The sequence below is a fragment of the Marmota monax genome, unplaced genomic scaffold, assembly GCF_021218885.2.
Source record: "Marmota monax isolate L192 unplaced genomic scaffold, Marmota_monax_Labrador192_F-V1.1 WCK01_AAM20220418_F8-fsc00002, whole genome shotgun sequence".
Taxonomy (NCBI): Eukaryota; Metazoa; Chordata; class Mammalia; order Rodentia; family Sciuridae; genus Marmota; species Marmota monax.
In genome coordinates this window covers 44,239,228-44,256,846 of record NW_026693571.1, presented here as the reverse complement: position 1 = coordinate 44,256,846, position 17,619 = coordinate 44,239,228, and the positions used below count along the sequence as shown (strand labels likewise).

At 41.9% G+C, this 17,619-nt stretch overlaps 1 protein-coding gene across 3 annotated transcripts in view; it reads right to left on the bottom strand.

Moving 5' to 3' along the window:
* Positions 1-1,485: 1,485 nt before the first annotated feature.
* Positions 1,486-17,619, bottom strand: part of Slc10a7 (solute carrier family 10 member 7) — a 249,107-nt gene continuing 232,973 nt past the window's right edge. For all 3 annotated transcript variants that reach the window (XM_046459008.2, XM_058583941.1, XM_046459010.2), the window contains 2 exons: positions 6,212-6,357; positions 1,486-3,969 (listed from right to left, as the gene is read on the bottom strand). In XM_046459008.2, coding sequence (XP_046314964.1) covers positions 3,940-3,969; positions 6,212-6,357 — 176 coding nt within the window. In that variant the 3' untranslated portion in view covers positions 1,486-3,939. The remainder of the gene's footprint in view (positions 3,970-6,211; positions 6,358-17,619) is intronic.

Genomic DNA, 17,619 nt, shown 5'->3' with positions numbered 1-17,619 from the left:
GGGGCGGGGGGGAGGTCTGGGAAAGGCTACGTGGGCTCATCTGATGACCACCTGTGGTTCAGGATGGCCCTGTGACTTTAGTGCCCTCACGTGCATTACTGACTACAACCACACCAGCACTGATGAACCCTTAAAGTGACAGCGCTTCGTGTTTAAGCCAGAGTTCCTCATAACTGGCTTGGAAGACAAGTACTCCAGGGTCTGTAAGAATATCTATTTATTTATTTATTAAACATTTAGTTTTTTTAGTTGTAGATGGACACAATATCTTTGTTTTATTTATTTTTTATGTGATGCTGAGGATCAAACCCAGTGCCTCACGCATGTGAGGCAAGCACTTGACCACTGAGCTACAACCCCAGCCCTTTTTTTCTCCTTTAAACAAAGTTAATATTTTACTCACATTTGAGAAAAACTATCCTAGAGTATAAGATTTATGAAAGAAAATAAAAGTCTTAGAAGACCTTTTGTTTATTGTCTACAGATGAACATGATAATTTTTACCTAGTCTTAATAGTATGTCAGAATTTTTATAAGGAAAGCCTTTATTTTTTATGTATATAAAGTCCTCACTAATTCAGATCAAACTAACCTGATTCGATCTGAATCAAATAATTACTTAGCCTGAATTATTGAGTTTATCCTTTTGTCAAAGCACAGGAGATGAAAGTTGTGTGAGTGTCACACCTGTGGTCTCGCAGGGGAGAGGTAGTAGTACACAGCCAGGAAGCGGCACATTCCTCTGAAGAGCTCCACGCAGAGCATCCTGGCTTTCCTTGGAGAGGAGTAGTGGCAAAAAGGTCAGTTTTCCTTCTAACTTAGTAATGATCTCTATGTAGGGGAGAGAGCACATAATTTTTTTTTGGAAGGCTTGTGTCCCACAATTTGCAAAATCCATGCATATTTTTAGAAATTTTTATTACTCTGAGCCAGGCACTGTGTGAGGCACAGAAGAAACAGAGACGTTCCACAGTGGAGGAGACAGGGATGCAGCATGTGCAAGGGCTTCAGAGGACGGCTGGGAAGCGGGAAAGCTTCCCCGGGGAGGTGACGTTTCTGTCAGGCTCCCAGGAAAGAGGACAAGAAGACAGAAGGGACAGGAAAACAAAGGCATGCAACTCCACACAAGGTAATTTGCTCTTGGAAGATGCACTGGGCTTGCTCAAGTTTCCGCCTGCCTCGTGCTCAAAAAAATGCAAGGGTGGCTGGCATTCAGGGCACCTGAATTTTGTCCTTTCTGTTGCGTGTGTTGCTCTTTTGGTCCTCAACTCTGATGCAGAGAAAATCTCTCTCTCTAATGAAAAAGCAAGAGCTGCTTCTGAATTTTAACATCACGCTGTGGTGGCAGAACGGGTTTGGATGCCTGGAGACTCTGAAGCCACCTCTATTTATCCACAAGTGGTGCCACAGTGCTCCAGAGAATCCAAAAACCACCGGGAAGGCATTTGAAATCAGGTTGAAAATAAGCCACAGATTCTCTTGAGATTTCTCAAGCATCTCTTTCTTTAATCATAGAATTATTTTCATCTTCCATTCATCATAAATAATCCACTTCATTTACTTAGCCATCCTTTTGAAAAAATTTGGTATTCAGCATAAAGACGGAACATTAACCGGAGGTGTGTTACTTTTCAACAGAACAGAGAAGAATTTTTAAAAATCTACAAAATTTTAAAACTTAGAACATGTGTAAAGATCAACATTATCATTACTTAAAAATCATAAGCATTTAAAAAAACACAGGTGGAAAATGATTAAACATAATCTAATGTATTTCTTTCATAAATACATTTGGACGAAAAAACTGCATTAAACAGCTTGACAGTGCATAAACATAATAAAATATTTTCAACTCTGAATAATTAAATCCTGATAAGCATGAATTAAAAATAAAATTTGATTTTATTTTTTGTTCTTTGTGGAAAAATATGCTACAGCATTTGTGTAAAACAGAAATTTTAATAAATGTAGCACTAAAGTCACAAAATTCACAATGTAAAGAGGATTATTTGAAAACAAAACACATTTTTAAAGATAAAACGTTATAACATTTTCAGTTGAATTTTATCCCATAATCACACCTACTGTAGGTGTTAGACAATAGAGGTAGGTAGGTTGAAGGAAAAATTCAGTATTCAAATAAAAGGGGAGAAAGATTTTTACGATAGCTCAGACAGTGAGACAGACAAGACTTTTCCATTCACTCTAAAACTCCAAGAAGCTTATAGGAATAAAACAGGAAAACCTTTCTGTGCTCCCTAGGTAAGCATCAATAATATCAAGCAAAATTACTGGTGTTTTAGATAGTAACTCTTGATAACAGCGTACACCACAGTGCATTTAGTATGGATTGTTGCAGGTCTGGCACCGGCTTTAGAACTTGAAACTTCAGTGACCTCTGAATGAGTCAGAAGTAACAAAAGATGAGACCTGGTGGTAACAATAATACAATTACACTGCTGATGAACTGGGTAAGTTTAGAAGGAATGATTTTTGTTGTTTTGGGTTATACCCACAGCTGCTGGGGCTAAGCATGGCCTCAGTGAGACCCAGGATGCTAACGTCATTTGTCAAATCCAGAAGGGACATGTAGAGAAATGAGACAAAATGGTAAGTAGAAATCACAGAAAAAGGGTCCCTTAACTCAATATATTGCTTTATTCTCTATTTGAGTCTAGCTCAACTTGTTCCAGCCATAAAAAAGCAAATATTGGATATTCCTTTGAAAACTGAAGCCCGATTACATTATTAATCATGGGCATAATTTACTTGATATTTTGGTTAATGAATGGTCTTGCATTTGCTGTGTCTTTCTTTCCATCTGGCTAGATAGAATGTGTACATGTAACATTTGCTTGCATCCATGACCTTTATATTTTCATTTATTCATAACAATCATTAACTTCTTGAAAAATGTTGCAAACATTTATCAAATCTGAGAAGGAGATTCTCATTAACAAATGGTCTCAAATACCGTAAATGTGCTTAATCCAAGGATGTAACAGGTTGCTTCTCAGCAAAAAGGGGCAATCTGGAAAGGGGTTGGCACATCTGTGTAACAGGAAAAGAATTTTGGGCTTAGTTGTGGAATGTGAATATAATCTCTTTGCTGCTGTCTAACGGATGGTAACATTTTTGTGTCTCCCATTTGGCTGTTATGAGCGTGCAAGTTGTAGAGAAACAGGTGAGAAAGAAATTATGGAAGAAAGAGGCAAAACATATCGCAATATAATTAAAACCCCCGAAATCCTGTAGTTTACCTCAAAACTTCATGTGCTTCACACATAACTCAAACATCAGGCCCTTTCTTTGAAGCAGCTTATAATAAATTTAAGATATAACACCACAATCTCTTCTGATGGGACTGAAGAATTTCTGTGTGGAAACTATTTGAAGGAATGTCTAAAAAAAAACGATGTCAAGGAATGCAGAGCTATCTTACGTTTCAGCATCTATTGGATCCATGACCCCTGCTGAGTTGATAAGGAAGAGACATGTCACAGTTGTAGAAAAAAAGAATCACGCAGTGAATCAAAGTACGTGCGAGTAAGACTTTGGAAGTTTTCACTGTCATCAGAGGGTATTTTCCTGACGGTGTGACCTCATTTCAACATTACAGTAACTTTCTGGAGTGGTACTGCACAGAAGGTGGCGCAGGAGAAACCCGTTAGCTTTCCATCCCTTACCATGACTGCTTTCAGCATTAGGGAAAAACACTAACTCCAAATACTGCACCACCCCTGGCAGTAGCCACAGAGTATGTTTTGGAGATGACGCTCTCGTCGAACACATTTTAAGGCACTTGAACAGGTGTATCATATTTTTCTGTAAAAAAATAAAATATGCATCGAAGCAACATTCACAAGTACAAGTCTTCAGAATTGTTTGTATGTACAATCCTATACATATTTACACCGCTGCACAAAGGCGCCTCCTCTGTTACACTGGTGGCCTCGTCAACTTCACTCCCTGTAAGACAGGAAAAGACGCTGTTCAGCTGGACAGAATCCACCAGGGAAATTCAAGTGAAATGGACGCCAGGTAATTTCTACCACCAGAAGGAAGAAGCCCACTGCTACACATTGGATCTGGAATGTCCCACAGGCCTGTGTGTTAAGGGCTTGGTTTCTAGTTGGTGCTCGTGGGAGGTGGTGGGACCTTTAAGAGAGGGGGCTAGTGGGAGGGCTTCGGGACATGCCCTTGAAGGGGACTGTGGAAACTGGTCTCTTCCTGCCTCTCCTTTTTGCTTCCTGGCTATGAGGTGAAGTGCTCTACCACATTCTCCCACCGTGGTGTGCTGCCTCTCTACAGGCCAAAGCATCATGGACTGAGACCTCCAAAAGTGGGAGTCAAAATAAAGCTTTTCTTGTTGTAAGTTGATTATCTCAGTATTTCCATTACTATATAATGGAAAGCTGATTGACATACTCGTTCGGATGCATTATATAACCAGTAATACAAACCTCTGTACTCAGAGTTCCCTGCCCACCTCACTGGCCAGCAGACTTTTCTATCTGCCCCCAGTCTGCCTGGCTATTTGTACAGTTCTGCACTGCACCAGATAGTGGTTTTCACTCTCATCAGCATCGTTTGCAAAGCTGAGGAAGTATACCTCTGGGTTACTCTTGGATACCTTAAGGATGGATTCCTGGTATTTATTTTAGTGGTCAAATATTCTAGGCCTTCTGGATTATTCCAACTTGGCCAGGGTTGCTGTGCAAAGAGAAAATGAACAGTATTGTTCAATTTAGTCACCCTTTCGGAAGTGCTTCTGTTACTCTGTAGAATAAATCTCAGAGTTTTGGAACATTTAGAAGGAAACCCCACTCTGATTTAACTTGCTGTTCACTACTACAACACATTGCTGATAAGGGTATTAGGATTTTCAATTTCTTCATTCTTTGTCAAAATTTATATGTATACATTCTGAGCAGCAATGCACACACACATTGATAAACATAAAATAAAGATAAAAGAGTCTTCAAAGGGGATGAAGAGTAGAAGAAAGAAAAAGATACTAAGTTACTACTCTGCTAACTCTGAGTAAAAGGCTCAGAGCCAGGAGTGGTGCCAGACAGAACAGCAATCACTAACATATTGTTAACTAACTGAATTAGTGAATACACTGGATGGGCTAACCTTCTCAGGTAGGATCCTGAGGGCCTAGCTCGGTGAGTCTTCTAGAAGTGATGTCCTACTTCTGTCTGGAGTGTTGCTGTGTTGTGGCCCGAATCCTAAATCTTGCCCCTACTAAGCTACCCACAGGACCTTGGCAATTCATTCAATTCTCTGAGCCCTTTTCCTAACCTGTAAAATGGGGAATCAAAGTCTGTTATGAACATGGTCATTGATAGGGACTAGGCCCAGACAGGTTGGTCAAGGTCCTTCCTCTGAGCCAGGTAAAGGATGGACCTGCTCAGAACACACAGCTAATGGGTCGTGTAGGTACTGTGGCCATTGTGCTTTCAGGACAGCAGGGACACTACACCGTGTGTTTTTATCACTGGATGCTTCTTCTTCCCACAAATCTGATAACAGTCACTGCCTCATGTACAGACAAAAATAAGTCATGATATGTCCAAGCCACTGGGAAGGAGCAAGCTCTAGCAGTGCTACCATGTTCTATGCATCATCTGAGCTTCTCTGAATAACTGATTGACTTAATTTGGTTAATAATTTAGAAAATGAAATTCACAAAGAGCTAACGTGTAGCCAGACTCTGTGCTAAGTGTGTTGAAATTAAAATTGTGCACACTCCTTTGCTACTTATTTTTTTGACATCCAAACACAGTTTTGCTAGACAAAGAAGTTATTATGTGTCTGAGAAACTGGAAATGTAGTTAACATTCTAGATAAAACCAAGTTCTACCATATTTAGAAAGGCATGTGAAATCAGGACACAGAGAAAAGACTGGGTGGGGCAAAGACAGTGTGCACAAGAAGAGGGGTATGTATTTGGAGTACCACCTGCAATATACTCTTAAGTGGGAGTGAATTAAAAGGAGCATTTAAAGACTGCATTTTAAGTATAACAACTGAAAACATTTAACAACCAATCCTTCTGTTCAAATGGAAATTGATGGATGCACTGTTACTGTTGTAGCTAGTTAAGAGAAGATGTATCTGAGAGTGGAAGAACACAGACAGCTCAGATCCAGGCACCACATTTTAATCTGATCTTGATCCGAATAAGATCTTTCTAGAGTCTCACCTTCTGCCTTGACACCATCCAGGACTTTATTGTTGGCACCAACACACTTCCCAGAAGGATCTGGGCTGGGTGGTAGATGAGCAAGGGTACGGATATTAATGAGAGATGCTCATGGCCGGCAAACACTATCTTCAGCATAGGAATTCCTGATGAACAAAGAAGACAGAAAACCGGGAGGCAAATTCAGGCTGTCATCAAATTAAAGGCACATTGTTAAATCAGGACTTTGAAGGAGATTATCCACATACTTTCCCGGGTGTATTCACAAAATGGAAATGGGAAGGTTTCAAGTGAGTCAATAAGCCTTTCCATCTTCCTCTCACTGGACAAGCTCTTAACTCTAACAAGAACAGATGAAAGTGAAAAGATGGCCAGTGTCTGAGGGCACCAATACCTCTCGCTGTGAATTAGGAGCACCCCATCTACCAAGGGGAGGAGAGAAGATCGTGTATAATGAAGTTGCTTTAAGAAGACGGAAAAACACTGGTAAGTAGAGGTTAAGAATGGATCTCTTCTAGTCAGGTGCGGTGGTGCACACCTGTAATCCCAGCATCTTGGGAGGCTGAGGCAGGAGGATCACAAATTCAAAGCCAGACTCAGCAATGCAGGAGACCCTGTCTCAAAATAAAGAGTTAACAGGGCTGGGGATGTGGCTCAATGGTTAAGTGCCCCTGGGTTCAATCCCTGGGGCCAAAAAAAGATTTCTCTTCTTGCTCAGTGGTGAGTTAGTCTGTTGGTCTTTGGGAAGACCAATTCAAAGCCCCAACAGTCACTTTTGGGAGTTGAAAGGATATAGGGAGACAATGTATGGTACACTGCTGTAGTAGGAGGGTAGTTTAGCCTCATGAATGTAATTAAAAATTTGCACGTTCTGTTTCTTTCTCTTTCTTTTTACTGCTGGGGATCGAACTCGGGGTCTTGTTCAGGTGAAGCATGCATTCTACCCCTGAGCTACTCCCTGAGTCCTGCACTTTCTCTTTTGGCCAAGGATCTGAGTTCTTTAAGATCATCAAGCAAGACCCATGCAGTTTTATGTATTGCAGGCAAATTGTAAAATTAGTGCTGAATGTGAAGGTCTTAATGGAACCCCAACAAATGAATACCACTTTGTGAATATACTATTCTATTATAAAAGGGCAGGCTGTGCATATTTTGTAAGCAGCTATCACAGAACATACCTTTTGAGCTTCTATAGCTTCAAAACTCAGACCTTAGCAGTTTAACTATTATTACCAATTGTTTTAATATGGCCATGATCTTCAGATTGCTGTGCATATATGTCAGCTTTTTCAATTGAATAGCTTTAATAGCTGAGCTTTCTTCTTGTTTCTCTAAGAATAGCCTCTGAAAAGGACCCATGCTCCTAAACATGCAGGATGATGGCACATAAATAAATTTTTATAACACAACAAGGAAGGCTCAGCTTTTTCAATTATTTTTACCTTCTAATAAATTTTAAACCTTTATGCAAAAATGTATTTCATGGCTGCTTTCCTTTTCACAGCCTCACATATCATTGCCATAAACTGAAGACACTTAACCCTTCCCAAACATAAGTCCCTCTTAGAGCTTCCAAAGTCCTGTTTAGATTTGTGCACAATTTCTACCTTCACACCAATAAAAACAACAAACAACTATGCAATGACAAAAAACCAAACCAAACAAAAAACCCACAAAAGAGCTCTCCTGTAAAAATTAAAAAGCTTTAAAAAATCTACTTATTGTTAAAAAGCATCAACTGATACTATAGTCTTGGTAAGTTGTTATAATGAGAAAATAATAACACTTGAACATAACTCCTTATGTTTCCAAGAATAATTATTCATTCCTGAGCCCAAAGGATGATGCTAGCGGGGAACACATGAAGGATGTGAAATGATCACAGCAGGGCTTTCGAACCCCAAATTCAAAGACTGTGGCTGCTGGGCTAAATCATCTAGGATAGCCTTTCTTGGCTAAGAATCTGGGCTCGGTATCCTTCTCCAGCAAGCGTATGTGGGCTCAGCCACAGAGACTCTGCCAGGTGGTCTCTGCCAGGTGGTGCTGCTACAGTAAGTGAATAAAAACTCAACTGCAAAATACACAATATACCTAAATGTAAGCAACATCAGAAACTCCCTTTAATGTGATAAAGTAGGTATGCTGGGACAGCACTAATTATGATAATCATGGCAAGTGTATACCAAAAGCTGAGTGCATTTGGTTCTGTCAAGTCTGTCAAGAGCTTTCCCATATTGATGGGAAATCCTCATGACAACCCCATGAGGTCAGTGAAAACCACTATTCTCATTATTTGACTGATGAGAAAACGGAAGCGTCCAGTGGTCAGGAAATTTGAGGTGACAGTCCAGGCTGTAACTGGCACACTGTGTTTCTAGCTCTATTCCGCAAGGTCAGTGCAAGGTGCCACATGTACTACACTCCTGGGAAGCAGAAGAGGACCTGGTATGCAAGAAGCTTTTGGAGTCCAGCTGTCCTTCAAGAACTCATTCCCCTTGACACCCTCGCAGAAACCCTTCCAGGGGCAGCAGACCTTGTCTGACTTCCCTGCTACCCATACCACCATATCCTGAGAATTCATAGGGGTGAAAAAAAAAAAAGATGCTGGGAATGCCCCATCATGCCAAGGGAGTCATGGAGTCAAAGACACTGCTGAGCCATGACCTTCCAGAAGCTTCTAGTATACTGGTGGTATCCACCTTCTTTGGACCTTAGTGTCCATTTTTCTGAAGCTTTCTTTTGGAAAATTCCTCAGCTCTGATCTCTCATCATCAATCACAGCCTCTGTTCACTGGGACTTATGAGTCCTGTTGCCAGGGCCCTGCAATATTCTCCAACAGTAGCAAGAGGAGGCAGGGCAGGAGGAGGCCCTTCTTTCCAGCTGCTGGTGCTTCCTGCTAGCCCCTGGGGTCAGTCCCTGCCTCTGAGGTCTGAACCCTCACTCCTGCCACCTCCTCCTACAAGCAGCTAGGTTCTGAGAACCTCATCGACCGTCCTTTGTCCCCCCCAGTTCTAGCGACTTCCTACAGTTATTGTTCCTGTGTTTCCTCAGTTGCCCCTTTCCCTTTTCTGTTTCCCAAAATGTGGAATCAATTCTCTGCATTGAAAGGGTGGATTCTGTTTTACTGAGGGACCCTGATGAGCTTCTCTTACGTTGCCTTGTACAATCGTCATTGGCCTTACTTGAAAAGAGGAGGGATCCAGGATGTTATGCTTTGGATATGAAGCTCCTGTTAATCAGGGATGTTTGGAGGCAAAATGATGGGATTGTGAGCGCTGTGACCTAATTGGTCCATTCTAGTTTGAATGGACTGACTGGGTGGTAATGGTAGGCAGGAAGGGCCAGGCTGGAGGAGGTGGGCCCAGAGCAATGGAGTTGGCTGTCTATGTAGACTGAGACTTCTGAAACCTTGATTCCCAAATAAACTTTTCCTCTTCAAAGTTGTTTTTGTCAGGTATTTTGATCACAGTGATGCAAAAGCTAAGGAAAACAGGATCCCTGGTGACTTGTTGTGCAGATATTTGTCAAATAGGAATTTCTCCCCATCACTTTCTGTCCCTGTGATACCTCCCTGTTACTTATTAATCACATTTTCTATCATTAATTGCACCAAGTGATTAAAGCTAAAAATATGATTAGGAAAAGCATATCAGAGAGGCCCAAGCCCCCTCTCTGTCATTTCACAGGGTGAATTAACAAGTCATCACTTGATGAGGGCAGGGACACCTAGCAATTCAGGTCACACATTATTTGTTTGGGGAACTTTTATTTTTCTTCAGTCTAAAAGTCTACCTTACTATTCAGCTATTTAATTACCCACTTTCCTTTTATTAGGATTTCCTCTTAATCTCCTGTGTATCTCAAAATTTCTTTCTTCCTGATTTTTTTCGTCTCTTTCCACCTCCCTATGCCCCATCTTGGCAGAGAGCCTACTTGGTACAGTTTTATTTACTCCGAGGTCAGGATAGAAGAAAAGAGGTGAGGCTGGGGGTAGCTCAGTAGAAGAGTGCATGTGTAGTATGCATGAGGCCCTAGGTCTGATCTCCAGCCAAGGCCCATGTGCTCTCATCCTCTTCACTCACAGCTCAGTGGTCATTCTACAGCTCATCCATTCACCAGCACCGTGCAGCTGAACCAGGAAGGAGGCCTGGGTTACGGTCTGATCTGGAGTGTCCCCCCAAAACATGTGTCTTGGAGGCTTGGTCCTTAGTTTGTGCTGCTGTTGGGGGACAGTGGAATCTCTGAGAGGTGGGGCCTAGTGGAAGGAAGTTAGGTCACTGGGTGTGTGTCCTTGGAGGGGCACTGGGACTCTGGCCCCTTCCTGTTTCTATTTTTGCTCCCTGGCCACCATGAGGGGAAGACCTCTGCAGCTACACACGCCCACAATATGTTCTATTGCCTTACCAAAGTGCCCAGAGTGATGGGGCCACGTGACCATGGACTGAACCTCTGAAGCTGTGGGCCCAAATCATCAACCCCGCCTCCTTAAAACTTCCATCATTTCAGGTATTTTGTCACAGTGACAGAAATCTGGCTGACACACCCTGCATTTAAGTAACCTACTGGGCACCTTGGTGATCACTAATACCCCTGTCCCCATCACTTTCTTTCAGGACACATTAGCTCTCAGTTGCTCTTCCCATACGTCCCCAATGAGCCTCTCTGACTCCAGTCTTGCCCTGTCCAAGCCATTTCCCACTTGGCAACCAGAGTGAATATTCTAAACTGCAAATATATTACATAAAATCAAAGTTTTTAACATGAGAGAGACTCCTAAGGGTGGCATACAAGGACTTTGAGGCCTGGCCCTCCATTCTTGCTTTCCCTCCCTCCAATTCTTTTGAGAAACAGGAAGTCCTGTGGTCCATTTTCAGAATATAGTATTTAGCCTTCAGTGTAAAATTGGGATGTAAGAAAGGCAGCCAGAGGAGAAATAGAGCAGAAGGGAAAGTTACACAACAGCATCCTAGCCTGTACAGATCCAAAGTCCACGCATCTGAACAGCCCCTTGACAAAGAGGAGGTGGGGGAAGGGGTCGGCGTAACCAATAGAGGCAGAAATCTCTCTGTTACGAAATAGTAACTTAGGTAAAGAAGAGCTGCATACGTGTCAGAATGCATTCACCCCAAGAAGGCCTTCCTGCCACAAGAGAATAAAGGAAGATGGGAATGACTAAAGGTGTATTTCTTTAAATAACCCAACAGGAGAAAGTAAAACCCAGGTGATAGTCAGGAAAATTGTGCATCCCATAGTACTCAGCCAATGAGGAACCAGGGGAGGTACCCAGAGCCCTAGTGCCTGCTCTCCCACAGACAATGGGTCTTGCAAGACAGACATTAAAGTAAAGCTTCGCTTTTTGCTGTACCTCGCATCTCTCAGTCCCCTCCTTGGGTTTGGACACATGCCACCATTCCCTGATCTCTGCACTCTAGCCATGACCTCTGCACCAAGCACCTGTGGCTCCTCCCCACCCATCTTTGCCCGTGCAGCATGTTGCTTCACCTGAAGGCCTTTGCACTGAAGCTCACTTTAACTAAAACACCTGTCACCCACTTCTTAACCTGCCTGACTTCTCTGTATCCTTCAGCCCTCAGTTCTTAGGTTGCCTCCTCTGGGAAGCCCCCCCGCCCCCCAATGCTGGCCTGGATCCCTTCTATTTCATGTTCCCCTGTTCTAGCCTTGAACTTAACAATCATGGCTTGAATCCTGAATTTCTCTCACCAAGCCACAAACTTCTTAGGATCAGCAACTGTTTCTTCTTCATCTTTGAGCACACAGTAGGTGCTCAAAATATGGATGGATCTGTATGTTTTCCAGATTCTATCATAAAGTTACTATGCAGACTATCACTCTGTTTCCACATTTGTTAATTAGAAAAAAATAGCAATAATTTAAAAACCCAAACAAACTTACTAGAAAGAGTTTTCTTTTTAAAGTAAAATTTAAATCTAGGATTCTTTTCATCTTGCTATCACTGCAGTAATATAAATGAAGCAAATTAATTTTAATGCTCCCAGGTACTGATTCTGTGTCACCATGGTTGACAGGATTCAACTAGACTTTATGAGATGGCATTTGACTTTATGGAAGTGAACACTATGCACGCATTTACAATTTTACAGGGACTTTAAGCTGTCATGCTGAAAAATGTTTATAAAACATTAATCAAAAAATGCCTCTTTAATACAATGCATTGTCTGAAAGATGTTAGAAGGCGCATATTGTAAATGGATTCCTTTTCTGACTAAAGTAATTTCCACCAAAAGCATTTTCCCATTGCTCTACAAGTACACTGTGTGGATAGATAAAGAGCACTTTCTCAGCACATTACTACCTGATCCAAACACTTGGGAAATCACTAATGTACAGCATGCCATATTTCCATGTCACACATGACACATTTGTCTAAAATTATCCAACAGAGTTTGACACTGCAGCATATTCCATAAGCAGAGCTTTCAACTGACATCTGCCAAGTAGGAACTTCAAGTAAGAGCTTTCTTCTTCTAACAAGCAAGTAAGGGTTTTCTTTTATCCTATACCCAGGATGGTAAGGATGAAACAATACGCACAAGAACAAGTTTCCCCCCCCCCTATTTTAAATATGCTTATTTTATGTTCTCTGAATTAGAAAATTCCCTTTGTATCTATGTTCAAGTTTCAACAATTACTATTTTCTGTTAGATGGATGGTTTTAATTTTTTTTTCCTTAAGAAACAGACATTTTCCTTCCCAGATTCAGTATGGACTTTTGTTTCACCCCCATGGAAGGCTGCTCCATTGTTCATAAAATAATAAGTATCCATTTTACATCCTTGTCAGAGCTTTCTTACAGTATTTGTAGATGGACAAATTCCCACCACTCATTCATTAAAAAACCAAAAAGCTACCACCACCACCACCACCACAAAACCCCCGTCTTTTTGAGCTTCTGCTATCTGTGAGTGACTTTCCTGGCTGTTAGGGATAGAAGGAGGACCAGACAGGGTCCTTCCACTCCTGTTGTTGTTTTCTGGTAGCTCTTGCCCTGGCCACCTCTGTTTTCCCTGTCTGCTGGGTGAGTGCATCAACAAACCCTGTTATATCTAGGCCACTCAGTTTCTACTACTTGAAGCTTGAGGATCACCTGTGACGAGCCCCTTTCTTTGTGCCTTTAGACCAAGTCGTGGAATTCTATGGATTATTTCCTCATTTCCCGTTCCCCCTCAGATATCACTGCCATCTTCTTAATTCAGTTCCTCATAAAATCAAGCCAAGTTCACACCATGGCCTCCCGACACAAATCCCTGTCTTCAGCCTCTTCCCCTCATCAATCCTACAAAGCACAGCCAGATTAATCTTCCCCAAACCCACATTAATTAAAGCCAACACCCTGCTCAAGAACTGCAATGACTTTCCAGGGCCCATTCATCAAATCCTCTACCTATTCAACTTTAGTAAAGGATAATCACTACCACCACCATTGTAAGTGCTACTGTATGCTAAGCGCATTTAATCCTGACAACAGACCCATGAAGTAGATAGCAATTTTCCCACCTAAAGATGAGAAAACTGAGGTTTAGGGCAGTTAAGTAACTTGCCTAACTCATACATCTGGTAGTGGCCCCAGTGTGTTTAATCACTAACCTATGTTGATGCCATTAAGCCACACTTTCAATGGCCAATTGCTATCACTGGCTCAGCCATAGCCCTTCTGTGTCTTGGTAAAAGCCAAGCTCCACTTGGATCTCTGACTTTCTTTCTATGCGCCTAAGTCCTGCGAATTCACCCAAACTCAGTTTATTTTTTCCTCTGCCACAAAGGTGACCTTCATACTGACTTGTCTTCTGAAGGAGGACATTCTTCCTAGTTGCATCACGTAATTTAATATTTGGATTATGTTGCCAGTATTTTCTTTGGCATAGCTTTTGATTTCCCTGCATGCAGGCAACACACATCTTTCTTTAAATCTCTTGCAACATTTAGGCACAGGGTTGGTGCGTGATACATTAATAATTGATTATTTAAGAATAGGTGCTAATGTTTCCTATGTGGATCAAAAAGACAGGATTTAGACTAAATACTAGCTGCTTCACTGGACTTTAAGGAGAATGCCTTCATACACACTCCTCTGGGAGAGGAATATATTTCATGGAACAAAAGTATATGTGCTATGGCAGGAAGGAAAGAAGTTGGACTGACCAAGAACACAAAATTTGAAATGAGTACTGAGGTGGAGTAAGAAAAGAAATAAACTGAAAACCACTCTTTGTCTCTTGGAGTCAATATTGCACTGACTTTCCCACTTAGCTAAGAGATAGGATAGTATACTCCAATCACCTGGATCATTTCCTGTCTTTCAAAGATTCATCCGCCTGAATTCACTTGTTTTCCATTTAAATGCTCTCTCCCAGTCTCACTGAGTTCTGAAGGGAGCTTCTGGCAAATCTGGAATCCAGTTGCTTCTCTTTTCAGTTGTCATGGTAATTTTCCACTTTTGTTTATTTAGTTCCTTCTTAGTTAGAAACATCCATTTTGGATGTTTACTATCCAAATGTCCTATCTCTTGTTATTTGAATTCCCTTTCTTCCTCTTTGGTGAAGCTCTCAGAAAAGCTCCTGTTTGTCTTTAAAGCTCATTGGGAGGCAATCCCTATTCAAGGAACACAACTTCTCTTTTCAGATGTCACTAAATACCAATTTCTGTGTCCCTTTACCCACTACACTCACCCTTGTGCATGCGCACAGGCACCCACACCTTCTCTTCAGAGAGAATAGTCACAGAAAGTCAAGCTCACTGCACGATGTGTCTCACTGACTAAATCATGAAATGATGCCAAGATAAGGTATAACCATGATTTTGGAATCGGCCTAGAAAAGGCTTTCAGGATTGTCCAAAAACAGTAAGAACAGCTGTCCCTTCATGCACAGGTACCAGTTATGGTCTCAGAGGCCCACATGATGAAGCTGCACAGTGTAGCATGGTGAAACCTGGAGCAGGAGGCAGAGTCCTGATTGGAATCCCTGCTCACCACTGGTCACCTGTGTGACCTTGCCTGGGAAGGTTTTGAACCTTCACATCTGTAACATGCACCTGTTTTATAAGTCTGTTTGTTTGTTTTAAATAAAAGGTATGTGAAATAATGCCAATACTTTGTACAGTAAGCATATTATGTGCCAGGCACTCTTCTGGGTGCAGTAGATCCATGGACAACCCCTGCCCTCAGGGAACCTACCTTCTTCTTATTTAACAAGGAGGGAAGGTAGAGAGCACAGTGTCAAAGTCAGGTGAACTCCCAGTAACAAAATCAGGGTACAGGGCAGAGAGAAAAGGTAGCACTACTGAGTGGGACAAAAGCTGTTAAGTTAAAATAGATTCAGTGAGCAGTCTGGCTTATTTTAATTTCTGTCTCCCTTTTAGAAGGTATAAAAAGAAAGGCTGCCACCGACTTCCAGGTTGATGGGTATGGCTTGGTTTGGAGTCCATCAGAGGCCTGCTGCTTTTAAGATCAGGTGGTGTTCAGACTGCATGGCCCCTACAATTCCATTCTGGTCATCATGCTGGCTATGTGAGACTTCCCCCACACCATTCTGGAAACTTCTAAAGTACAGCAAGTCAGCTTTCTCCAGAACTCCTTAGGAAGAGAGACAGGAAATCACAGATCACATGATCTGCTTTCATTGTCCCCCCCCACCCCCAGCCCTGCCACCATGTGATTGGTCTTGTGCTCAAATTCTCCAAGGTAGTTTAATATGCCATCGCCAGAGGTTTACATTTTACTTGCTTTCCTCCTCTTTTTAGCATTCCACCTTAACTGAAACTTCTCCATGTTGTCTTGGGTGTGACCCACCACAGCGTCAGAGCCTTACTGTTGCTTTATGAAACACAGAAGAAAATATTTTTATCTTCTTAATACAAAATTGTCCAAAATGAGGTGTGGCTAAATGATGTACATGACTTAGAGCTCCCTGGTGGTTTTCTCAGTGTTCCAGGGTTGGGTTCATGGGATCCAGGAAGATTCAGCGTTTCCAAACTGCTGAACACAATGACACAGCCGCTCAGGGATGTCTGACACATGCCCTTGCTAGATCTCTGGTTGGAAAACAGGATAACCTTGCATCAGTCTTACAGATATGGGCAAATGGCACATAACTTCTAGCCTCTGAGGCCTGAAAAATGTCACGTGGTTCTCTCTGTAGGTAGCATCTGAGAAACAAAGGGACACTTTGAAATCCACACAGGAGGCGTCAGCCCAGCACACTGCACACATGACCCACACACTGTGCTGTCTCCCAGGGCCAGCTTCCCCATGGAGTTTTGGTATTGCTCTACAGCCCTAGTCCTCTACACTGGGAAAGATTTTAAGCCCAGATTTCTTTTCTGGTGGAGGCCGGAGCTATTGAATTTCTAAATTGATATTTATGTATAACTTGAGACTTATCTTTCGTTCATATTTCAAAACCAGAATTCAAAGAAGATTCCTTTACCTAAAAAAGAAAAATTAGGCCTGGAAAAGAAAGAAGATTAACAAACAGGGTTATAAACTAGATGGGTAATGGGTAAGGCAGCACAAACTGTAAGTCATGGCAATGGTGTGTTAAAAACTTTGAGAATTTGAGCAAAAGGCCAGTCATTCTAGGTGGGGGGCAACGAGAGTGGATTATAGGATCTGTGGCATCCTGTCCCACCTTCCTCAGGGATTCAGTAGAACCTTAAGCCTTCTAGACTGGAAGTTTCCAGAAACATTAAGGGGAAGTCCTATTAATCTTTCCAGTAATTGAGACCTTTAGTAAAAAGAGCAGTATCCACATTTTAGTCTCTTGACGATCACACCTTACACAAGACTTCAGAAGCCATATCTGGAGCTCATGAATATTTTTCGTTTTCATTTATTGTTGGTAGGGCAGAACAGTGATTGTAGCACATACTTACACAGTGCTTACTATGTTCCAGGCACGGTTCTGAGAGCATAAAAACATGAACTCATTCCCTCTTCTCACCCACAATGCAAACACAACTGCCATTATCATCCCCAACTCTTGGATGAGGAAACTGAGACATTAAAATTAAAATTTTAATTTAAAATTAAAAATTTGCCCCAAGCCACTGGGCATGGTGGTGATTTGGGAGGCTAAGGCAGGAGGATTGCAAATTTGTGGCCAGCCTCAGCAACTTAGCACCTGAAGTAACTTAGTGAGATTGGTCTCAGAGAAACAAAACAAGGGCTTTGGGATGTGGCTCACTAGTTAAGAGCCCTTAGGTTTAATCCCCAGGCCCCTCTACCTAGGAAAAAAACAAAAACCAAAAAACTGGCCCAGGCCACACACAGCTAGTAATAGGTTGCAGCTGGAATACAGGCAGACTGACTCCAGAGTCGGTGCTTTCACCAGCAAAGTGTCTGCATTGTAATTTGTTAGAGTATTTAGGA